The sequence below is a fragment of the Peromyscus californicus genome, unplaced genomic scaffold (assembly GCF_007827085.1).
Source record: "Peromyscus californicus insignis strain IS unplaced genomic scaffold, ASM782708v3 Scaffold_19__1_contigs__length_69161282, whole genome shotgun sequence".
Classification (NCBI taxonomy): Eukaryota; Metazoa; Chordata; class Mammalia; order Rodentia; family Cricetidae; genus Peromyscus; species Peromyscus californicus.
In genome coordinates this window covers 26,530,123-26,554,975 of record NW_026294491.1, presented here as the reverse complement: position 1 = coordinate 26,554,975, position 24,853 = coordinate 26,530,123, and the positions used below count along the sequence as shown (strand labels likewise).

General features: G+C 45.0%; 1 protein-coding gene across 6 annotated transcripts in view; it reads left to right on the top strand.

The window, feature by feature from the left end:
* The window catches only part of Ascc1 (activating signal cointegrator 1 complex subunit 1), a 106,360-nt gene that overhangs the window by 58,306 nt on the left and 23,201 nt on the right, over nt 1-24,853 (top strand). For all 6 annotated transcript variants that reach the window (XM_052744917.1, XM_052744916.1, XM_052744919.1 and 3 more), the window contains exons 8-9: nt 8,755-8,879; nt 10,660-10,745. In XM_052744917.1, coding sequence (XP_052600877.1) covers nt 8,755-8,879; nt 10,660-10,745 — 211 coding nt within the window. The remainder of the gene's footprint in view (nt 1-8,754; nt 8,880-10,659; nt 10,746-24,853) is intronic.

Genomic DNA, 24,853 nt, shown 5'->3' with positions numbered 1-24,853 from the left:
ACAAGAACAGTATTTGGCATGTGTTAACATCATCCAAACATCAGAGAATGATTACTATTTTAATTTTTATGATAAACATAACTACATCCCTCTTAGAAATTCTCCACCTATAATAATTCGGGCTCTTTCTTTTATCTTTCTTTTTAAAAAGTTTTTGCTACATTTATTTATTATATGTGTATGTGTGGGCATGTGTGTGGAGGTCAGATAATGAATTTGCAGGAGTCAGTTCTCTCCGTCTACTATGTGGGTCCGTGAGATCAAACCCAGGGGTTCAGGTGTGGCAACAAGCTCTTCTACTCACTCAGTCATCTTTTTAATTTTTTTATTTTGTGAATTAGGTTAGCCTGAGCTACATGAGACCTTCTCTTAACATAACAAATAAAAATTCTTCCTCCTTTTGAGAAGTGGTTTGCTGAATTATAAAAGGCTTCTAAATGCTGTTACATTTTATTATGCTGCTGTTTTTGCTTATTATGCTGCTAATTTCACTACCAATGTTATCAAAATATTTAAACACTGTGAAGTTGTAAAGCCCCATGATGGCTGCTATACATTCTTAAGATTTCTAATTTTCATTTGAAAACTCAAGTTTTATTATTGGCAGAAACTGTTGACAAGTGTTTTCCTTCAAGTTCTTCTTAAAGACTCATACCTCCAAAGTCAGACAGGGTGGCACATGTCCTTAATCCCAGCAGTCAGGAGGCAGAAGCAGGTGCATCCCTGAGAGTTTGAGGCTAGCCTGGTCTACCTAGTGAGTTCCAGGACAGCCAAGCATACATAATGAAGTCCTGTCTCAGAAAACAAAACCAGTAGCAAAAAGGATAAAGAAAATATCTCCACATACCGAGCCTGGTCAGCCATAACTGCCTGTCAGTGTTCTTTCAAGTGTTCTCTCCAGTGGGCAGAAACTGGTTCAGTGCCCAGTTCTTCCCGACAGCTGTCTGCCTAGGTGTCCAGGCAAGTGCTTCTTACATAATGTCAGTTTCACCACAAGAATGCTAAAAGGCTGTGTGCTCAAGGAGCAAGATTCAATAAAGCTTTATTCTTTTCTGCTTTATCAAGGATGACTGAGGTTGAACTTCTTCAGATGTTAGTGAAGACCGTTACTGGTGAAGCACTCAGATGCCACCCCAGTTCCCCAGCTGGGGGACCGGCACTTCTCCCTGCCGATGCTGCATTCATTAGTTTGAGACAGTATTTCACTCCTTAGCCCAGGCTGGCCTGAAACATCAATTCAGTCCTCCTGCCTCAGCCTGCTAAGAGCTGGGATTTCCGGGTCATGTGACCATTCTGGGCTACACCACTGCTTTTGCACCATGATTATAAATGTCATCCAACAAAAACGGCAGAATATGTTGTACTCCATGGTCAGCATGTGCTCTGCCACTGAACCATGCTCCAGCTAGTATTTAAGGCTGGTCATGAGACCATCCCAGTGTTGAATGGGTCCAGGTGCTTGAAGTTCAAGCCTGGCAACCTGAATTCATGTAAGGGTGGAAGGAGGCTGGCGTCAGAGAGCTGTCATGTGATCTCCACATTGTGCCACACACAACTCCCCACACTGATGAAATTAAATTTAAAGGTAGTTTTGCCATCATAGCCCTTCCTGATGTTTCAGGACTCCATAGAATATACTGGGAGAACTCGTAGTCTAAGATTCTTATCACTTAAGACTGTGTCATTTCTGGGGAAAGTATAATTAAGTTTCGGTTAGCATTTAGTGTGCCTGGCCAGAGCAGAACCATGGTAGAGCTCCTGCGTACTGTGCTTGAGGCCTGGGTTTGGTCCCCAGCACTGCACACATACACTCATATTTTCTTCATGTGATCTTTGCAATATTTGTACCTAGGAGAGGCTAGTGTGCAGATGCACACTTCCAACTCACTGTTGTGAGACTAAAATCTATGCTGGCTTATAGGCACGCAGGTAACAGGGAGGCATATGGAAAATTACTTGGGATTATAATGTTTGATTCGACATAATAATAAAAATTTTCTCATCTGCACTTCAGCTCTGATTTAGGGCACACGTGGCAGAGACCAGACAGTTTAGTTTACTCTGTTCTTGGCTTCCAGAGGGGAACACAGCGAGCTAAAAAAGGCTGATGGAGTTACTGCTTTGAGTGTTTTCCCTCGTGTTCGCCCTTTGTTCTGCTGCTGAGACCCTGAGTTCTGGAGGTCTTCACATGCAGAGGAGAACAGGTTTGAGAATGAGAAAATGCAGACCCATAGAACTGAGTTTCTTTTGAAGACAGTTCTCACACTCCATCTGTCCCCTCCCTAATGGAGAGCTCAGGTCTCAGAGGCCAGTCCCTCCTAACTTTCCCCAAAAGCTGGCTCTTATACGTTTGGCCACTCTCTTTGTCAAAACTTTGTGAACTGAAAGGTGAACTGTCATTGAGTCTATAACATGATCAATCAAGAATGGTTTTGAGTCATTCACATTTTGTTTACTGCTCTACATTGACTTTTGTTCGTCTATTTCTCCTCATAGGCAGAGCCATGTGTGCTATTTCAGGATTTATAAATCCCCCCTTCCCTAATGTACACTTTTTTTTTTTAAAGATTTATTTATTTATTTATTATGTATACAGCATGTATGACTGCAGGTTAGAAGAGGGCACCAGATCTCATTACGGATGGTTGTGAGCCACCATGTGGTTACTGGGAATTGAACTCAGGACCTCTGGAAGAGCAGTCAGTGCTCTTAACCACTGAGCCATCTCTCCAGCCCTAATGTACACTTTTTAAGAGACATATGTATTCTAAAATGCTTGTTTAAGTCAACTTATAAACCTTCTGGAATGTCTCCTTTGTGCAGGGAGTTTGGCGGCCTATGCTAATTGATACAGGAATAAGACATGGCCCTTTTACAGTGGTGTACATGTACGCATGTGCACACAAACACACACAGAGGGTTCTTTCTCTATTGTCATCTACCTCATTAGTAACTAATTTATTTACTTTTGAGACACGGTCTCTCACTGAAACTTAAGCCTATAAGGAAGTTTCGGGCTAGTTAGGACTGCATAGTGAGACTTTTTTGTTTGTTGTTTTTGTTGAGTAAGGTTGTTTGTATAAAGTCAATATAATAATTACAGTTGTTAGCCAGCAGAAAAGATCATTTAAAAGTTAAAAACTATGTACTCATTATTCAACAAATTATAAGATAGTTAGGAATATATGACAAAACATGTACAAGAGCTTTTTGTAGGAAATCATAAACTATAAGAGATCTGTGTATTCAGTAATAGATGCCGTCTTAGTTCGTGGTCCATTGCTGTGAAGAGACACCACGACCACAGAAACTCTCATAAGGGAAAGGATTTAACTGGGCCTTGCTTAGAGTTTGAGAGGTTTAGTCCATTATTGTCATGGTGGGGAGCATGGCAGCTCACAGCAGACATGGTAGCTGAGAGTTCTACATCCAGATCTGCAGGCAGCTGGAAGAGACAGACACTGGGCCTGGCTTGGGCTTCTGAAACCTCAAAGCCCACCCCCAGTGACACACTTCCTCCATCCAGGCCACACCTCCTAATCCCTCTCAAGTAGAACCTCTCCCTGGTCCAAGCATTTGAGTCTGTAAGCCTGTGGGAGCCCTTCCTGTTCAATCACCACAGGCGGGTGCCATTTAAAATCATTTTCCTTAATTCTTGGAGAACTTTATACAACGTATTTTGATTATATCCATCCCCCATTCTCCCCCTTATTCCTTCCATAACTCCTCTCCCCTTACTTGATTTCCACTTTTAAAAAAATGGTTTAATTTTTTTAAAAAAAAATTACTTTATGTATGTGGGTGTTTTGCCTGCATGTATGTTTATGTACCACATGTGTGCCTGGTGTCCTCAGACACCAGAAGGAGTCAGATCTCATAGAACTGGAGTTAACAGATGGTTGTAAGCCTCTGTGTGGGAGCTGGGAATTGAACCTGGATCCTCTGAAAAAGCAGCAAGTGCTCTCCCTCTTCCTTTTTTGTTTTTGTTTTTCGAGACAGGGTTTCTCTGTGTAGCTTTGGAGTCTGTCCTGGATCTCACTTTGTAGACCAGGCTGGCCTTGAACTCACAGAGATCCACCTACTTCTGCCCCTTCTCCTCCCCACCCCCACCCCCAGTACTGGGATTAAAGGCATGCACCACCACTGCCTGGCTCACCACCCCCTTTCTTAAAAGTAACCCAGTAGTCCAGTTTATGCTGCTTATAGACTCCAGGGTGTGGGGCCATCCATGGGGTGTTGTCCACCTGTCATTAGCTACAGTACCCTTAAAGAACTCTGACTCTCCCTTCCCCGGTGGCCGTCAGCTGTCCAGGGCTCCTCAGTTAGGGCTGGGACTCCCGACCCCTTACCCCTTCATGCTAGAATGGGACTGACTGGTCTTATGTGGGTCTTGTACAGACAGTATTCTTTATAGATGCCACATTGCCCCACGTGACTCTTTATGAATTTAAAACAAGTCATTCGCTGTGCACAGAGCTGGAAGGGGGAGCCAGGGCAGGAGCCGTTACAGTAAGAATAGGAACAGGGTGTTTAGAAGCCATTAGGATAGTCTGGGAGAAGCACAGTGGCCCGAATTAGAGCAGTGCAGTGGGAATCAATAATTGGATGCAGAAAGCACAATCCGCTTGATTTGGCATTTTTCTTAAAGTGGAGGGTAGAGAGATGACTAAGCTAGTTTATATCAGAAATGCAAAGGTGAGTTCAGACTAGAAAATCTATAATATTCCTGTCAGATTTAAAAACAGTATCTAAATACATGCTTGAAAGGATTTTGCTGGCCATAGTGGTGCATTCCTGTAATACCAGCACTGAGGAGGGAGGCCAAGGTGGAGTTCAAGGTCATTGTTAGCTACACTGTGAGTTCAAGGTCAGTGGGTAAAGGCTCCTGCCACCAAGCCAAAGGACCCTAGGACCTACGAGGAGAAAGAAGAGAACCAACTTCTCAAGTTATTCTCTGAGCTCCACACCCGTGTCTGTTCATGCTCACAATTAAATAAATAAATGCAACTTAAAAATAAAAGCAAAACAAAAAAGAAGTGGATACAATCTGGTTGTTGAGAATTGGCAAATGGGAGAGTGGTCTTTATCTGTTGGGAGGTTGAATGTATAACTGCACATTTCAGTACCACTGTATATAATTGCTCTCTGTTTTCACAGTCAAGCTTTTTTTTTCTTTTTTAACAGATGAATTAAGTAAAAATTAACTTGCCAACCCTTGTTTCCCTGTTTTCCTTCCCAGAGTGAAAACTGCCAAGAGTTATTGTCTGTATGTATTATTTTAAACAAATAGAATTACATTACACTATACTGCAGTTCTTTTTCCAACAGGGTCTCATATAGCCCAAGCTGGCCTTGAACTTGCTATATAACCAAGAATGACCTTGAACTTCTGACCTCCTATCTCCACCTCCTGAGTGCTGAGAGTAAGGGCATATGCCACCATGTTTAGGGTTTGTGTGTGTCTGTGTGTGTGTGTGTGTGTGTGTGTGTGTGTGTGTGTGTGTGTGTATGTGTGTGTGTGTGTTGGCATTGAGCCCAGCACTCTACAAACTGAGTCTTTTCTGCAGTTCCTCTGAGTTGGCCCTGAGATGCTCACTGTCATGTCAGTGAGCCTAGATGCTCGGAAATACTGCATCAGTTTTTTGAAGCTGTACCTGTGTGCCATCGGACTTCTTTTCAGTAAAATCGCCCATCATCTCGAATCTTTGAATTAGTAACTTCCAGTCTGGTAGTCAGGTTCTTTCAGCCTGACACCAAGTTACCACTTCACCTTTGTCTCCTGCTGCCCTGTGGACCTCCCGTGGACATCAGCTTGAGACCTTGCCTATGTCCAGTGTCTGTCTTTCCTTCCTGGGGTCCATTCTTTTTCTCAAGGAGGTGGTCAGATTCTTGATGCTGGAGAACACGTGCCACTCAGTTTTCTAGATCTAGCATTTTTTGGATGATGCATGACTTACAGTAGATGTTCCCTAAACACTTGATACGTGCATAGGTCATTTATTCATTCAGCTGAAATCCAGATGCATTGAGTACCCTCAGCTTTTGTCCTCATCTCCTCCTTCAGTCCCAGCTCAACTCTAACCTCTTCTCCCCTTAAGTCACCCAAGGCACTCTGTGCTACTGCTGTTATCCCACCAGGTCTACTCTACAGCAGGGTGTCTGGCTTCTTTGTCTGGTGATGTCACCTCGCCATCCACAGATAAGCACCTAAGTGTCTGTGGGCTGTTTTCCTTCTTATGCTTTGTTGCCCTTTCCTAGTTTCTTGATGAGCATATTATTTCTGTAAACAGGAAACAGTTAAGAGAACAATTATGGAGGTACATCTTCCCCCACCCCACCTCTGTAGCAATAAATGAACCCCGAGACTGCACATTTATCTGTTTTGGGTGACATGCTTTTAGTTCCTCAGTTCCTGGCTTCTAAGAAGCCTGCACTGCTTCTTGTGGCCTGCTGAAGACTAACATTTCTGTTTTTCCTTCCTTTCCAGTGTCTTAAGAGCCTAGTGTGCCCTTGCTGCCTCCCTGTCTGGTTCCTCCTCTGTCCTTTGTTGTAAGACTTCTGTCTCTGGTGTACCAACGAAACTGCTGTGCTACAGGGTCCCCACCCCCGCTCCCCCAGTGGCTGCCTGAACTGGCTGTGCGTGTTGGCACTCCTTCCAGCCTCTCCAAGGTCCTTTTCCTCTTTTCTCATCCTTACCAGCTGTCTTCTGGTTCCTTCTCTGCCCTTCCATAGTTGAGCATCCCAGAAGGCTGTCCCTAGCTTTCACTTGGCTTGCCCTTAATTCTCCTTCCATGCTGCACCTGTACTAGGCTTTCACTGCCCTTCCTGGTTTATTGAGATGGCTGGTGTCTCAGATAGCCCAGAATGGCTAGTATACTGGCTACCTAGTGGATAGTAGCCCTGTATGACCTTGACCTCCTGCCTTTATCTTCCAAGTTCATGTGTCACCACATCTGGCTAAAGGATGCTGAGCTGACAGTCCCCAGACTCCTAGGTTGAACTTCAGACTTGTATCTCTGTCTGTTTTTGGATACATGTGCCTGGACTGTCCTTCAGACCTGATACCCTGTGCCGTACAAGTAGAGGGGCCCAATGTCAGCCCTGTCCCGTGATGACAGTGAGCAGATGAGTCCTCCTAGCTGCCTGTTGGGTTAGTGACCTGGCTGGCTGCCGTCTCCAAGCTGGGGAGCCGTGCTCACTGTCCTGTTCTCCTTACCTCTGCTGTGTGTGTCGGGATGGGCGCCGCGTCTCTCACTGAGCTCTCCAGACTTCCTGCTCGTTGCCCCCAGAGTGTAGGCCTTCAGCACTTCCTCATTCATAGTGGGGTCCTGAGGACTGTGGACTCGGAAGGCACACTGACCTGCTCTGATTTTTAAAAACTCATTTAGAAATTTTAATTAATTAAAATGGTTTTGGGGGAGAGGGATAAGGGAAGGCAGCAGGAGGATGACTATAATAAAGATAAGGATATGGACAGATGGAAATGTCATAAACCCATTATTCTGTAAACTAACTAAAAAATTATGAAAAGGGGCTTGTGAGATGGCTCAGTGGGTAAAGGTGCTTGCAGCCAAGCCTGACGACCTGAGTTCAACCCCCAGAACCAGCACGGTGGAAGGAGAGAACCGACCCCACAAGTTGTCACACATGTGGGTGCACTTGGCTTGTTTGCTCGGGTGCCCCCACCACGAAGATAAGAAAAAGAAAGAAAGACATTTTTAAATTAATAGAAAAATTGTTATAAAGTCTAGGGCCTAGTACATACTAAGCACACCATTCTACCACTGAGCAACATCCCAGCCTCTAAAGTGTGTGTGTGTGGGGGAGAGAATTTAGATTTGCCACTTAGCTGCTTAGTAGTTCCATGACCTTGCCCAGGTTCCATACCTTCCCTTCCCTTAACCTCCTCAGGGGTAAGTTAGGGGTACTGATGTGTTGTGAGCAGATACCGAGTGCGCAGTGTGGTGGTGGCCAGGGCATTGTCTGTTCTTTCTCCAGTGAAGAAGCTACCTAGCTGTCCTGGGCCACTGCCCGTCTCCCTACTTCATATCCAGCCCTCCTTACTCTGTCCCAGGCATCTCCGGTAACCAACAGGCTGCCGTCTGTTATGACCACGCATCGTTGGGGTCTCACATGTTCTGCTTTTTCTTTGCTTGGAGTGCCCTTCTTTTTCTGGTTCTGTCTGTGGCTCTTTATTAATCCTTCAAGAACATGCTGCTGCAATCTGTCTCCATGCAGCGTCAATCACTCTCATGAAACTGTATTGCACTGCCGTGATCTCCCTTCCCCTCTCCTTACAGCCCTCCCCAGGGGCTTGTTTTGTGACCTGGGCTGCCTTGGAGCTCGAGTGTATCTCATGCTTGCCTCAAACTCAGAGTCCTGCCCGCTGTGCTAGTGCACATACTTAAATCCCAGCAAAGGCGGCCTGATGGCTGTGAGTCTGAGGCCAGTCTGCTCCACATACTGAGTTCTAGGCTAACCAGTGCTGCATAGTTGAGGCCTGACTCACAAACAAACAGAAAACAACAACAAACAAAGTTATAACTCCTCTACCTCAGCCTCCTGGATGCCGGGATCACAGGCTTGTGCCACCATAACTGCAGTGACTTGTTCCCAAGGCTGCCTTCTTGATCAGACAGTAAGCTTGGTGGGGACTGCAGTCTCTTCTCATGACTGCCACAGAGCACACACAGCATGCATGTTCAATTGGTCCGGTTGAGTTCACTAAGATTTGTGGTGCTCCCACCTGTCCAGGCTGCAAGAACTAGCTGACCGAGTGCTGGAGCGCTTCCAGGAGCTGGGACTAACAGTCAAAGAGTGGAACAGTGTGAAACTGCACGCCACAGTCATGAACACGCTCTTCAGGAAAGACCCCAATGGTGAGTCCCCCCAGAGCTGCAGCGGGCTGGGATCCTCAGGGCCTCTGGGCTTAGCTGAGCTTTAAATGAGGGGCCGTCGTGAATCTCTATACTCCTTGGCTGTGATGAACCCAGTGGAAGCGGCAGGGGCATACCTAGCGTGACACTTAGCTTTGTCACACATGGGGTTGTCAGATTTTGCAAACAAAAATATGAGATGAGGGTTGGGGTGTAGTTTAGGGTAAAGTACTTGCCTTGTATGCATGAGGTCCTTCTTCCAATCCTTAGCATGCCTCGTCCAAGAAGGATTTAAGATGCCCAGGCAAATAACCTAAACAGTGAAGAATCTCAGTCTCCCCCGGCACCATCCACCATGTTTTTTGAGACAGGGTCTCCCACTTGCCTGAAATTCACTAAGTAGGGTGGTCTGGATGTCCAAAGAGCCCGAGATGTTCCTATCTCTGCCTCCCTCTGGCTGAGATTATAATAAGTGTGCCTCTGTGCCAGGTGTTTTTGTTTTGGGTGTTTTGTTTTTTGACATGGGTTCTGGGGATTGGGCTCAGGTGCAAAGCAAGCACTATACTGATTGAGCTGTCTCCCTACCCACAATTTCTCCTTTTTAATAGTTTTTTTTTCTGGTATTGATTTACTTCTTTCCAAACTGCTCATGTTCTTTTTTCTTAGCAGGGAAGCTGTTTATGTTTGCTTTGCTTGTGTTTTTGAGATAGGATGTCATGTAACCTAGGCTGGCCTTAAATTTGCTATTCAGAGGGGGTGGCCTTGAACTCTTCATCTCCTGCTTCCACATCCCAAGTGCCGGCTTTGTAAGTGTGAGCCACCATGTCTGGCTTTCAGAACTCCTTTTTTAACTGTGGAGTATGCTCGAGGCTGGAGTCTTGTTTAGAACACTTTTCATTCGAGCCAGGTCCAGAGTCCCCACACACGTAGCTAAAATGTGTTATGTTCATGGAGTTGTTAGAACTCTGACCTGGGACTCTGCAGACCTGGACAGTGAAAGAGCATACTGCAAAGTAGAAATATGAGTGCTTGTAAAAGGTCTGTCAGTAGGCAGGAAAGAGTTACCAGTCAAAAAACACTCTGGAAGTTAAATAATTCTTAAGGGTCCTTTGAATTTTCTCTTTCCTGTGCTCTTCTCTGTATTGAATTTTTTACTTGAAAAGGACATGAAAAGATATGTTACTTTTTCTTTTCCTGTCTCCGTTCTCTTTGATATTCTTCCGACTGTCCTTTAAGGACATCTTTTGGGACATGCAACCTAAATTAACTTAGTCAACTAGAGTACAGTTTTGTTTAGGCCAAGGTCATGGACTTGCTGCCTTCCCGTGTAGAATGTAAGGATATCTTTAATGGTAGTAAAGCCCCCCCACATTAGAGGTAGTCCTTAAGTCTACCCAAATCCTGGACACCAGCAATTTTGAATAGTTTATGTGTGAGCTTTTGTGTATTTTAGCATAATAAAAATCCCATGCCCTTTATTTGGGGTTGTAGAAACCTGGAGGTGACTTAGTGGAGAGCTGAGATCCGTGGAGGAGCGCCTTAGTTACCTGTGCATACAGTTGGGGCTGGGCGAATGCTGAATGAATGAACTACAGGAAGCGGTGGTGACAGCCGCAGGAGAAGCCTCAACTCTTGACTGTTAGCTGCTTCTCCTCCCACCGAGCGCTGCTTTCTAGCAGGAGGTGGAAGTCTGCTAGACGGCCCGTGGCCCTATAGCTACTCAAGAGGTGGGCACAAGCACACTTCTCATGCTCCTCTCCCGTTGTCTTTGGATTATTTACAGCTGAAGGCAGGTACAATCTCTATACAGCAGATGGCAAATATATCTTCAAGGAAAGAGAATCGTTTGATGGCCGAAACATTTTAAAGGTCAGTATGATGCAGAGTGACATGGAAGTCTTTGGGTGCATGCCCTGAGTGAGGGAGGAAGCAAGTTGTCACCTTACTACTGGACTGTGTTTTCTCCTGCTTTTCATGAAAGGATGGCTAAATGTTTTAATGTCGGGGGGCGGGGGTAGAGGGGAAGATCCATAGACCATCCATCTGTCTGTCCGTCCGTCCATCTATCTGTCCATCCATCTACCCTCCCTCTAGAGTACTTGAAATTCTTGATTTAAGAAAGAGTAACATTTCCCAGCTACTTTGATACTGCTTTTGAACCCAGTGAGTTTTACTTTATACTCTAGAGGTTGAGTTTCCATTTTTTAAGAGAAAAAAGTTGTTTTGATCTAGTACGTTTTCTCTTCATCCACAGAGTTGCTCTCCAAGGTTACTTTCTGTCTATTTTTACTCAGGAGCAGTCTGTGTCCTAAAAGTAGGTAGTCAGTGTCTGCCTGCTAAGACCTTGCCGTTCTGAATCCCATTAATCTAGGCAATGGAAATGCAAGGACTTCTGTCTTGCGTTTCGGTGTCCTGCACCAGCTCTGCTATAGCTGCTCTGTCAGGCTAGCATGCCATTGTTCCTCTGGGCAAGGAGACCAGGCTTGTTTTTGGATGGGTTAGGTCACACAATTTCAAGGCCAACAATGTTTCCCAGAGGTAAAGAGTGTGTGCATTCGTATTAGTCAGGGTTCTCTAGAGGAAAAGAGTTGACAGAATGAATGTATATGTATTAAAAGGGGTATTTATTAGAATCGCTTACAGGCTGTGGACCAGCTAGTTCAACTGGCTGACTTTTGATGGAAAGTCCGAGATAGCCATTTGGTCTATAAAGCTGGATGTCTCAGCTGGTCTTCAGTATAGGCTGGAATCCCAGTCAAGTAGGTTCTGATACTAGCGAAGGAATGAACTGCCTGCCAGCAAGAGTGAGGATAAGCAGACAAACACTTCCTTCTCCATTCCTTTGTCTAGCCTGACTCAGGAAGGTGTGGCCCACATTTAGGGTGGGTCTTATCACATTAAATGGTCTTCCCACTTCAGACAGTCAAGAAAAATCTCTCACCTGTGTGCCCAGTTGCTTTGGTTTTCGTTGATTCCAGATATAGTCAAGATTAGCCATCACAGTGTGTAACAGTGGTCCGAGTCACTTCATCTTCAGTGGGCCTGTTCCTCCCCTCCCTTCCCTGATTCCTTTACCTCATCCTTTGACAGACTGAGTAGCCCAAAGGTTCTTCCCAAAAAGCTCCTCTCACTGGCTTGTATCACAGGCTGTTTGGGCTTCAGTGAGTGGTGGTGGCATGTGCCTTTAATCCCTGCACTTAGGAGGCAGAGGCAGGTGGATCTCTGTGAGTGCAAGGCCAGCCTGGTCTACAGAGTGAGTTCCAGGACAACCAAGGCTACCTGTCTTGAAAAACAAAAACAACAATAAAAAAAATCAAGCTAACAACAACAAAAAGCAAAGTAAGTCCCACGACGTGGGTTAAGCCTGTAATCCCCCCATTTAGGAGATGGAGGGGGAGGCATTAGGACCTCAGAGATGTTCACATGCATATATATGAGTCTGAGAGGTCTGCCTGAGCTACATAAGATCCTGTCTCAAAAACCAAAGAAGCAAATAAGAGCAAGGAATGGAAAATTCCCAAACCAAGGAGAGAGAGGAACATTTGAGTCCTATAGAAGAGTGGTGATACTAATTATAGCTGAGTTCATCAACCTGCCGCTCGCCTGCAAAGCTGTGTCATGAAGGAGAGGCTCCCAGTCAGGGGTGGTGGTGCACACCTGTGGTAGAATACTTGCCTAGCACATTCATGGCCCTAGGTTTTGTCTCCAGGACTGTAAATCTGGAGAGAGAGAAAGATCTTTTTTTTTTTTTTTTTAAAGATTTATTTATTAATTATGTATACAGTGCTCTGTCTGCGTGTATCCCTGCAGGCCAGAAGGGGGCACCAGATCTCATGATAGATGGTTGTGAGCCACCATGTGGTTGCTGGGAATTGAACTCAGGACCTTTGGAAGAGCAGTCAGTGTTCTTAACCTCTGAGCCATCTCCCCAGCCCGAGAAAGATCTTTTTATTGAAATTTCCTGACCTGGATCCCCTGTGATGACACGTGTGTAGCGCTCTCTAGTGTTGATGCTCCCCACTAGTGCCTCATCAGTTTTAGAGCTGGGCCCAGTGAGTGATTGGAGATTATTTAGTGTCATTTCTCATTTGAATCTCTAACAGAGAGAGGATCCAGTGTGGTTAGACTCACCAAGAGGAATTTTAGTTAGTGGCATAGACTGGAATCCATTTTCCTGCTCTTTTGTGCAAGGGTAATCTGTATTTAGGTGGGATTCATGCGATGATTGAGGTCATGTCTGTCAGAACCAGAGTAATGCCTGATTAAACTCAAAATGGCAGGACAGCAGGTTCACCAGCTGATCTAAAACTGTAACTAATGAAAAACCAGACTTTCGGGGCTGAGGGTGTAGCTCAGTGGTGGAATACATGCTTGGTAAGCCAGATTCTGGGTTCAAGCGCCAGCACCAGAGTAATGATGATCAGACTTCCATGCCGAGTATACCAGCATTAAAAGAAGCACTTCTTGACTGGGAAGGGGAGACAGTCCCTGCTTTTCAGGAGCTCCTGCCTCTGAGGGGCACAGTAGACAGTTCTAGCATAAAATTGTGGGCAGATGTGCAGAAGAAAAGTAAGTGCCTTTGAACAGAGGACAGAGTAAACTGATATCTGTCGTTTCTCTTATTTTATTTCTTAATCATTAGTTCCAGAAAATGGAATCTTTCACCTGTGTTTCAACCAAGGGAATTAATCTCTTTAAAGACCAGGGCAACTGTGGGTATAATTGTCACAACCCCTACGTAACTGTGGTAGGCCACCTTTTGGAGTTGCTGTGCCAACTAGAATATGAGAACCAATGTCCCCAGGAACCCTTGAAATGAAAGAAAATATTTAGAAAACCAGTTGATTATTTTTAAATTTTAAGGATGAAGTTATTCTTATTTTAATTTTTTTTTTTTTTTTTGAGATGAGGTTTCATTATGCAGCTTTGACTGGCCTGGAACTCAATATGTAGTCCAGGCTGGACTTGAACTCATGGAAATCAGGCTGCCTCTGCCTCCCAAGTACTGGATTAAAGGCATGGGCTTGTTGTGGATTTTAGATGACATGCACACAAGCATGTGGAGGCCAGAGGACGTCTCGTGTGAGTCGGCTCCTTCCTTCCACCATGTAGGTCCCAGGGAGCAAACTCCGGTAGTCAGACTTGGGGGCAGGTGCTTTTGTGGAATGAGCTATCTCGCGGACCTCAGAATTATTATTCTAGGAAAAAAATGTATTAACAGGATGGGAACTGACGGAAGCACACAGAAGGTTAGCCATGTTGGGTACTGAGGAGCCCGGTTGCCTGTGCAGCATACTAAGAGCTACACAGGCCGGGATCCGGAGTGTCTGCGGGAGGCAGCCTTGGAGAAAGCCAAGCTCCTCAGCCACGCATCGAGAAACCAATGCCCATTGCTGTAACTTAATGAGTGCCTGACGACTGCTGCTCTGGTCCAGGAGGAAAATCGGTCCTTCTGGTTCCGTGGAATAGTGTGTGTTCTGGGTGCCTTATTAATAAGAAAGTCTCTAGTGGCTTTTGGAGGGGGAAGGCGCTTTTTTCTTTTGTACAGCTCTGTGAGAGTCAAAGCAGCTGTGACATACTAGTGTCTGGTTATTCCTGGTTAAAATAAGCTTTCCCCAAGAAAGACTTGGAAGGAGGAATTGACAAAGGATTATTCTGCTGTGTTATTCAGAGCAGAAAAGGAGCAAACACAGTCGATGATGGTGTTTTTATGGCAGGCTCACAGCTGCAAAAGCAGATGCATTAGTGAAGAGGGCCCAGGCCAAATTAGGAGGCCGATGCTCCCTGAGAGTTTCCAGTTCTAAGAGGTGGCAGGAAGGATGCTGTTTGTGTGACCATTGACTGTGAGCACCATGTAACCGGAGAAACAAGGCTGACCTAAAGTCAGAGTAGGAGCTAAGGGAAGAAGCTGCTCCCTCACTGTCGGGAAGTGATTGCTCATCAGCTGCCAGCCCCTGACAGGGAGCTAAGTGGCCTTCTGCTGGGGGACTTTGGAAGGATCCTGAAACAGTAGACTCGGTCTCTAAGACCCTCCCCTCAAAGACCGACTGCTCACAGTGTGTGCAGACGACAGACTGAGGAAGAAGCCCTCGGTGGCGAAGACAGACATGGGAAGCACTGAGGTCCCAGGCTGGAGGTGTACCATTTCCCTAGAGGCTTCAGTGACGCAGGCCTGTAATCTCAGCTATTCAAGAGGCTAAGGCAGGCAGAGGCAGGCGGATCTCTGTGAGTTCGAGGCCAGCCTGGTCTACAAAGCGAGTTCCAGGAAAGGTGCAAAGCTACACAGAGAAACCCTGTCTCAGAAAAAACCAAAAAAAAAAAAAAAAAAAAAAAAAAAGAGGCTAAGGCAGGAGGATGGCAAGCCCAAGGCCTGCCTTGGCAGCTTACTGAGACCAGGTCTCAGAAATAGGGCTGGAGATGTAGCTTGATGGTGGGCTGCTTGCCTAGCATGTACGAGGCCCTGGGCTCCGTCCTTAGAACTGGAGGGGGGAAGTTATATTAATCCTGATGTGGGAACTCGTGTGTGACCCCAGCATTTGGAAGTGGGGGCTGAGGCAGAAGGATTGCCGTATGTTTAAGGCCATTCTGAGCTACATAATGGTTCCAGGCCATTCCAAGCAACAGAATGTGACTCTCAAAAACAAAAACATAAAAAATATGAAAAATGTATGCCAAGTCTGAGAAAGATTAATTTATTTTGAGAAAGCTTAAACTAGGGAGACTGGCAGCATTAAGCTGGGTGTATTAATTTTTAATAGTTTCCTCTAAAATCCGGTTTCAGTCGCCCCTGGCTCACGGAGACTAGAGTTAGATGTGAACTAGAGTTATCCCAGCGTTCTACTCATTTTCATTTGAGCCCATTTTCATTCCTTAGAGTCCTTAAGAGGAACTCAGGAAGGGTAAATGTGTTTCCTTGACTTGTTTTTGTCTTTTAGACGTGAGCGTTCTTAGAAGAGAGACTTTGGCCATGGTGGGGAGGTCCAGTCAGGCCTTGAAGTCCGAGAGCGATTAGGGAGGGTGGAGCATCGTCCCAGAGGCAGGCTGAGGGGCTGTGAAGGAAGAGAGCGATGCCGCCCTTCCCAAGTCTGGAGAGGAGCTTCGTTAGAAGCTGTGTGTGGTGTAAAGGAGAGAGAGCCTTCAGAGAATCCCCAGAAGGAGTATGTTTCAATGAGATAGGTAGGCAACTTAGAGAAGTTTTCTAAAGGAAGTTTAATTTTTTTTCTGCAAATGTGCACGGGCAAAGCATATGTGTACTGTTTGACAGAACCATAGGAACAGTACAGCACTGGCCAGGTCAGGAGCTAGAACATGACCCATGCCACGCTCCCTGACTGGCTCTTTGGTCACTCTGTCCTAAGGGATAGACATAATTCAGTTCTCAATATTCCCAGGAAAGAGGCTTGTTCTGAATGAATATTTGGTTTGATTTGAAAGATGAATTCTTGCTCTTCCTCCCATGACTAGGTGTGTGCATGTGTAGATAAGAGGTTAAAATTAGGATTTATATAATATTCAGAAATTTGGAATTATATGATTATCTTTAAAAAATTTACTTATGTGTATGTGTGTCTCCTGGTGTGTATGCCACGTGTATATGTGCCCACAGAAGCCAGAAGAGGTCATTGGTCCTGGAAATGGCGTTACAGGTGGTTGTGATCCACCTGACATGGTTTTTGGGAACTGCACTCAGGTCCTCTGGAGGAGCAGCAAACATTCTTAACTGCTGAGCCATCTCTCCAGCCCCTATGTATTTTTTTTTAATTAATAAGCTTTACATTTAGAGCAGTTTTAGGTTCACAGGAAAACTGAGAAGAAAGTTAAGCGTGTCCCCCACACCCCATCCTACTGTATGAACTGACATCCAGCCCTTGGTTATGTTTGCTGCAGAGTGGACGTCGGGTCCGACGTTTACGTTAGGTTCACTCTTGGTCTTTATTGCACATTGTGTGGTGCATCCACCACTGCAGGAATAGACAGAGCAGCTGTGCTGGCACTGTCCTTCTTTACACACACACACACACACACACACACACACACACACACACACACACACACACACAGAGCCACCGAGGGCATCCGATCTGTGTACTGTCTGCAGAACATTCTGCAGTAGAAATCACACAGCCTTTCCAGATTGGCTTGTTTCACACAGCAAGGTACAGTCATGTTTCCTTCATGCCATTTCTTTTAATATTTATTTTTTAAATTTTAAGTGTATGAATATTTTGCCTGCATGTATGTCTATATGCCATATGCCTGCCTGGTGCCCTCAGATGTCAGAAGAGAGCATTGAATCCCCTGGAACTGCAGTTACAGACAGTTTTGAGCCATCATGTGGGTGTTGGAAATCAAATTCGGCTTCTCTGAAAGAGCAGCCAGTGCTCTCAACCCCTGAGCCATCTCTCCAGCCCTTTCATGCCTCATTGGCTCAGCAGCGAGTTTCTTTTAGTGCTAAATGGTACTCTGTTGTCTGGATGTCCCATGCTTTCTCATTCACCTTATTGAAGGACTTCTTGATTGCCTCCAGGTTTTGGCAGTTATAAATAAAGCTATAAATGTCTGTGTGCTAGTTTTGGTGTGAATTTAAGTTCTTATCTCCTTTGGATAAATAACAAAGCATAGTGGCTGGATCATGTGGAAAGAGTATGCATAATTTTTTTAATACACATTTGTCTTGTATGGTGGCTGTGCCATCGAGCATTCCCACAGCAGTGACTGAGAGGAGCTCCCGTGATTCTGTGTCCTTGTCACACTTGGTCTTTTCAGCGTTTGGAAGTTAGTCCATTCTTTTTTATTTATATTTTTCTTTTTAAATTTTAGTGTGTGTGTGTGTGGGGGGGTGCACACATGGAGGTCATTGGCAATATCCTGGGGTCAGTTCTCTTCTGCTGTGGGACCCAGGGGTAGAACTCAGGTACTCAGGCTTACACAGCACGTGCCTTTACCCATTAAGCCTTTTGCCTGCCTAGGTTTGACCCTTCTGACAGGCACATAGCAGTACCCAATTGTCTTAATTTTCAGTTCTCTGCAACACAGTGTTGAACATCTCTTCAGATACTTCCTTGCCATGTATATCCTCTTTTGTGGTTTCTGTTCAGGTCTTTGACTCATTTTTGTGATGAATGGAATGTCTATATCTAGATTCTTTGTCTTGCTGCTCCATGTCTGGTTGCCCCAAATGAGTTTTGCTCCATATTGTAACTGCTGCTCCTTATTAAAGATGAGTTGAGCCGGGTGGCGGTGGTGCACACCTTTAATCCTAGCAGGGAGGCAGAGCCAGGCGGATCTCTGTGAGTTCGAGGCCAGCCTGGTCTACAGAGCGAGATCCAGGACAGGCACCAAAACTACATGGAGAAACCCTGTCTCGAAAAACCAAAAAAAGAAAAAAAAGATGAGTTGATTTTTGTAGGTTTATTCCTGAGTCCTCTGTTCTGTTCCAAGTGTGGAAGCCCCGAGTGAATGTGTATTATTGACAAGGACAGTGCCTCAGACCCTAGGGAATCAGTAAAGCCTTCCTCCTGTGTGTGGATGTTGACAGTGTGTGCAAAAACTGGCATCCACTGCTTCCTCTTCCCAGATGACCACAACCAAGACTGCTCCCCAGTATTCCTGTAGAGACCCACCTAGACTGACCAATCTCATGCTGTGCATACTAAACAGCTTCTGCTCCGTTAGAGCAAGCACAGCCCACTCATCCCAGCTTTCCTGGAGGTGCGTCTGTGTGTCTGTCCTTCCTGTTTCCTCATTGCCCTGTCAGGTTTCCAGGACTATGCTGGATAGGCTGGCTCCACTTGCTGCTTTCGTCCATCCCCCAATCCCACTGTCTTATGCTACCTTTCTAGTAGGTTTCATCCGTCCCCCAATCCCACTGTCTTATGCTACCTTTCTAGTAGGTTTCATCCGTCCCCCAATCCCACTGTCTTATGCTACCTTTCTAGTAGGTTTCGTCCGTCCCCCAATCCCACTGTCTTATGCTACCTTTCTAGTAGGTTTCGTCCGTCCCCCAATCCCACTGTCTTATGCTACCTTTCTAGTAGGTTTTGTCCGTCCCCCAATCCCACTGTCTTATGCTACCTTTCTAGTAGGTTTTGTCCGTCCCCCAATCCCACTGTCTTATGCTACCTTTCTAGTAGGTTTTAAGGTTGGATAGCGTCAGTCCTCTGACTGTTTTTTGGTATTGATTTGGCTATTTTCTTTTCCTTTCTAAATAAACTTTAGAATCTGTTTGTGGATATCCATAGGATCACTTTTTTCTGGGGGTTTGAGGATGTTTTAAATCAATAGATCAAATGGGATGTATCCATGAATTCTTTTTTTAAAAAAATAGTTTATTTATTCTTATTTTATGTAAATTAGTGTTTTGCTTACATGTATGTCTGTATACTACATGCATTCCTAGTGCCCTGGGAGGCCAAAAGAGGGTGTTGGATCCTATAGAACTGGAATTGTGGATGGTTGTGAGCTGCCATGTAGGTGCTGGGAATCAAAACCAGGTCCTCTGGAAGAACAGCCAGCACTCTTAACTGCTGGGCCGTCTCTCCAGCCCTAGCCACCCTCTCTTTGTTATTGTTGTTTCAGGTCAGGGTTACAAGTTACAAGTTTCTCTGTGGCCCTGGCTGTCCTGGAACTAACTCTGTAGACTAGGCTGGCCTCGAACTCATAGTGATCTGCCTGCCTCTCCCTACCCAGTGCTGTGGTTAAAGACTTCCACCACCACCATCTGGCTTCCAGCCTCTATTTTTAATGTCAAATTCTGATTGTCCATTGATGATAAATATAAAACTGAGTTTTGTTAGGCCGGGCAGTGGTGGCACACGCCTTTAATCCCAGGCAGATCTCTGTGAGTTCGAGGCTAGCCTGGTCTACAGAGCGAGATCCAGGACAGCCAGGTCTACATGGAGAAAGCTTGTCTGGGGAAAAAAATTACTGGGGGCTAGAGATAGAACACAGTTGGTAGAGTGCTTGCCTGACATTCTTTGGATTTGATCCCCAGTACCACATGAACCAGGTGTGGAGGTACATGCCTGTAATAGTAGCATCTGTGAGGTAGAGGCAGGATGATCAAGAGTTTGAGACCAGTTTGTGAGACCCTGTCTCAAATAAATAAACATATAAATACATAAAATGTTGATTGCTAACAAAAAACACTAGAGAGCACATTCTCTTACTTGAGGAAGAGAATTGTATTTGTTATATAGTTTTGTACAATTGAATTCTCAGCTCTAGTATTACTGGCCCTGAAAACTGCTTTTTTGTTAGTTGGCTTTTTTTTCTGTCAAAGCTCAAACCTTTCTGGAAGCCCTTGACCAATCACTGAATCCATTGCAGTACAGGAGGATGGGCAGCTGCCTGCTGCACTTGGGGCCAAGTCACTGTCTCTGGATTCATGCTGCATATGACGACGTCATCTTTTCTGCCTGATATGCCTGTGAATTGAGAAGATAAGTCGTTTATTGTTGTTTGTTTGTTTTGAGAGAGTTTCATGTAGCCCAGGCTAGCCTTAAACTCCACTGTGTAGTCAAAGAGGAATGTGCCCTTCTGATCCTCTGGCCTCCACCTTCGAAGAGCTGGGATTAGAGTGTGCACCACTACCCCTGGCTGACGTGCTGGGGTGGAAGACACAGCTTTTTTGCCGGTGAGATCAGCTTTCTACAAATGAAGCTCCAGCTCCAGCCCCGAGGATTTGACATCTTTATCTTATTTAGTAAAGTCACAGAGCAGATGTCACTTCTCTCGTCTCTCTCTTTTTTTTTTTTTCTTTTTGGTAAATTGTCTTTATTGATTTCACACATAATGACTAAATTCTGCTAGAAAAAGGCGCATCACTGTGATAAAGCAAACGCCTTTTGAAAATGCAGTTGTACATGTTGCTAAGTTCTGAAGGTTTTTCCTGCAGTTGGTTTCTCCCTGGTTCCTAGTTGTTTTATTTCTCTGATGATAAGACCTGATAGTAGCATTGATCACGACTTGTAACTTTCCAGCCTTTGTTTGAGTCATTCCAAGTTCCCTGTCGGTCAGACATGTGGATCACACAGCAGGGTCTTCCCACTTACACACTCAGGGCAGCTCACTTCCCGCTTACACACTCAGGGCAGCTCACTTGATACACCACTGTTTGGCTCTTCCAGCTTACACACTCAGGGCAGCTCACTTGACACACCACTGTTTTGGAATAGCTTCTGTCCGGGCTGTCAGAGGGAACCACGTTATTCTTGACAGTCACATGACCTAGGCTGGGAGAAACAACTCTCTGGAGGATTTTCTTGTGTATAAAGGTAAGTTGTTATGAAAAAGTGCCACCCAGGGAAAGAGAGAACATATACACTAGTTCATACATGTGTTCCTTTGGGGTTGGAAGAGAAATCAAAGGAATCTGAGGAAAGGGAAGAGAATGGGTGAAAATTGACGATGAAGATCCTTAGTGCAGACATTATTTGAGCTGGGCTTGCTGTCTCAGCACATGAGAGGCTGAGGCAGGAAGATTTCATCAGTCTGAGGTCAGCTTGGCCTATATCATGAGTTTAAGGCTAGCCTGGGCTATATAGTGAGACTCCATCTCAAAACATAAAACAAAAATGTAAAAATTCATTACTTGGGTCTAAAAGAAGACATAGAGACCTGAGGTCTTCAGCTTTTGTCAAAAGGTTTTAGACATGAGTGTTCCCAGGTCTGTGACAACGACACATGAAATTCCTCTGGAAGAATGGGCCATCCCTTCTCTCTGATGGTATTTTGTCAAGGACCTTTTCTCTCCAGCACGGCCAGTAAGCAGTCAGTAAAGACTGGGCATTGAGGAAACCATTCATAATAAACAGACTCCTAACAGCTCATGAAGATACGGCACAGCGAAGGGCAGACCTGGATTGTGCTCAAAGAAATACAGGCAAGCTTGAAGTTTATCAGGGAACTGGGAAATTAAAAAAAAAAAAAAAAAGTATTCCGGGCATGATGATGCACACCTTTAATCCCAGATGTAGTTGGATCTCTGTGAGTTCGAGGCCAGCCTTGTCTACATAGTGAGCTCCAGGCCAGCCAAAGCTATATAGTGAGACCCTGTCTGAAAAAAAACAACAACAACAAAATAATAAAAGGAATTGTCAGAAGAAATTAACAAGGGCCAGGTGTGGTAGAATATGTCTATAATCCCAGCACTTGGAAGACAAGACAAGAAGATTGGAAGGAAGTTCTTGGCCAGCCTGAGCTACACAACAAGACTATTTATCAGTCAGTCAATCAAACAAACAAATTATTTGATAAAGTGTTTCATGTTGGAGCAAGATATCAAGAAGATAGCACTACCTTTCATTCAAATATTTCATTTTCTTTTAAGAAGTGGAATCAGAAAAAAAAAAAAAAAAAAAAAAAAAGAAGTGGAATCAGGACCAGCAGATGGCTCCTTAGGTAAAGGCATTTGTAGTGTAGGCCTGGTGACCTGAGTTTAATCCCCAGAACCCAGGAGAACATGGGAGGAGACAGTACCCACAAAGTTGTCCTTTGGCTGCCACGCCACACATGTATCATGGCTCAAGTATACACTTGTGTACACATACACACACACACACACACACACACACACACACACACACACACACACACACAGAGGAAGGGAGATAGGGAAGAGAGGAAGAGAGAGAGAGAGAGCTTTAGCTCAAGGTGGCAACATATGTATGTAATCTCAGCACTCCAGAGGCTGAGTCAGGGGATCAAGAGTTTTAAGACTAGGGCTACATAACAAGATCTTATCTCAGTAACCAAAGAGAAATAAAGAAAGTAATTTCCTATGTGACAAGTCTGCAAGCATGGGCATCTTCTGGATAGCACTTCAGGCCACAAACTTGGAACAGCAGTCAACAGTGAGTCTGGAGACCCCGGGTGACCCACCACCTGTTGTTGGGTCCTCAGTTTTTTAGTGGTAGAACGGGAAGTGGAACACACTGGAAGAATGACAGGACACAAGAAAAGCATGTGGAATTCAGATAAAACTGTGTGAGGGCAAGGGTGTGGCTCAGTGTTAGAGCCCTCACCTGGTGTGCCGGAGGCCTGGAGCCCAGTCTCCAGCACTACAAAAGCTTTCTGTGGGCCTCATCTAGTTGTCCTGGAGCACAGCATGGTCACATGTACCAGGGCATTGTTGTGACCAAGAGTATGCGGCCATCTGGCCCTTTACGGAAGTGTGCTGATCCCCGACTCAGAATTTAGAGTTTAGTTTAATTATCTCTTTCTGTATGTGTGTGTACATGAGTATGTGTGCTTGTGTGGAGGCTGGAGGTCAACATTAGGTCTCTTTCTCGGTCATTCTCCACATTGTTTGTTAAAACTTTTGTACAACTAGTTTGTTTTTGTTTTTGTTTTGTTGTTGTTTTTTTCTGAGACAGGGTTTCTCTGTGTAGTTTTGGTGCCCGTCCTGGATCTTGCTCTGTAGACCAGGCTGAACTCAAACGCACAGAGATCCGCCTGGCTCTGCCTCCTGAGTGCTGGGATTAAAGGTGTACACCACCACAGCCCGGTCTAGTTTTTGTTTTTTAATAAATATATTAGTGTGTGTTGGTGTGTGAGTGTGTGTTGGGGATCTGAACTCAGATGCTGCTTGTGTGATAAGCAATTTATGAACTTACCTTCCCAGCCCCTAGCTTATGTGGTGATATATTGTGTACCCTAATAAACTTGCCTGAGGATCAGAGGACAGAGCCAACCACTAGATTAGACACAGAGGTCAGGCAGTGGTGGCACACACCTTTAATCCCAGCACTTGAGATCTCATGCCTTTGCTTGGGAAACACACACACCTTTAATCCCAGGAAGTAATATGGCAGGGCAGAGAAAGGTATATGAAGCGTAAGAAAACAGGAATTCACTCTCTTTAAGCTGAGGATTTCGTAGAGGTAAGAACTAGTGGCTGGCTGCTCTGCTTCTCTGATCTTTCAGGCAAGTTTACTAAGGTACACAGTATATCACCACAAGCTTAGTTATATTTTATCTGACCCAGTGCAACTCTGTTGTATTAGATATATCACACTTTAAAAACAAACAGAATCTTACCCTGCAGTTAGCCAACCTTGAACTTGTGACTCTTCTTCCTCTGCCTCATTAGTGCTGTTGATGTGAATATTTAGCAGAGCCTTGAGATATGGAACAAATTAGTAAATATTTAGGAATCAACATTCAGTGAATGAGTACTATTGAATTTCTGTTTGTTTGGTTCATTTCTAGTGAGCATGTTGATGTTTGTTTTGGGGGTACTGGAGGTACTGGCAATTGACCTCATCTTCTTCCCTCCTGAGTGCTAGAATTACAACTTTATAATTAGCACAAACAGCAGGAACACGTGAAGTTGAGGGAGGAGATTGTGACTAGATGTCTTGTTAGGCTATGGGTGAAGTTTCTTCGCTGTGTCAATGATAGATGTGATCACTGGGCTTGGCAGCAAGTGTCTGTACCCACCGAGCCATCCTGCTGGCCCTCTCCCTCCATTCTTGATGATTAAAATAGGAGAGTGTGGGGGATGATTGAAGTGTTGCCTTCTCCCAGTGCTAGAAGAGTGCTTCATGTTGGAGGGTCTGACGACTGCTCACAGATGCTTGAGATGGAGCCGTAGAGCAGCTTGAAGCACTCCAGTGTGGCCTCTTACAGTGTGCTGTTAGCAGGAGGAACATCCAAATCCAACAGCGGTTCACAAAGCAGTTTCCTCTAAGTGTATGTGTTCCATTGCCTGGAGAGTGAAGTCTGAAGACACTAATGAGCGTGCCGGAGATCAGCTGTCAGTGAGGGGAAGCCGTTACTGAAACTAGATTCAAGCAACGGCTGATTTTGATGGACACCACTGTCTATTCTGGAAAGATACTCCTCACTGTTCGATGGCTGACTTTCCTCACATGATGCTGCTTCTGTCTTGGCTTTTTTCCACAGTTACTGGTGACTTTTCTTTGCAGTGGCATTGGAATACTTCCACGTGTTTTCTTGGCCTGGGGGGATGATGA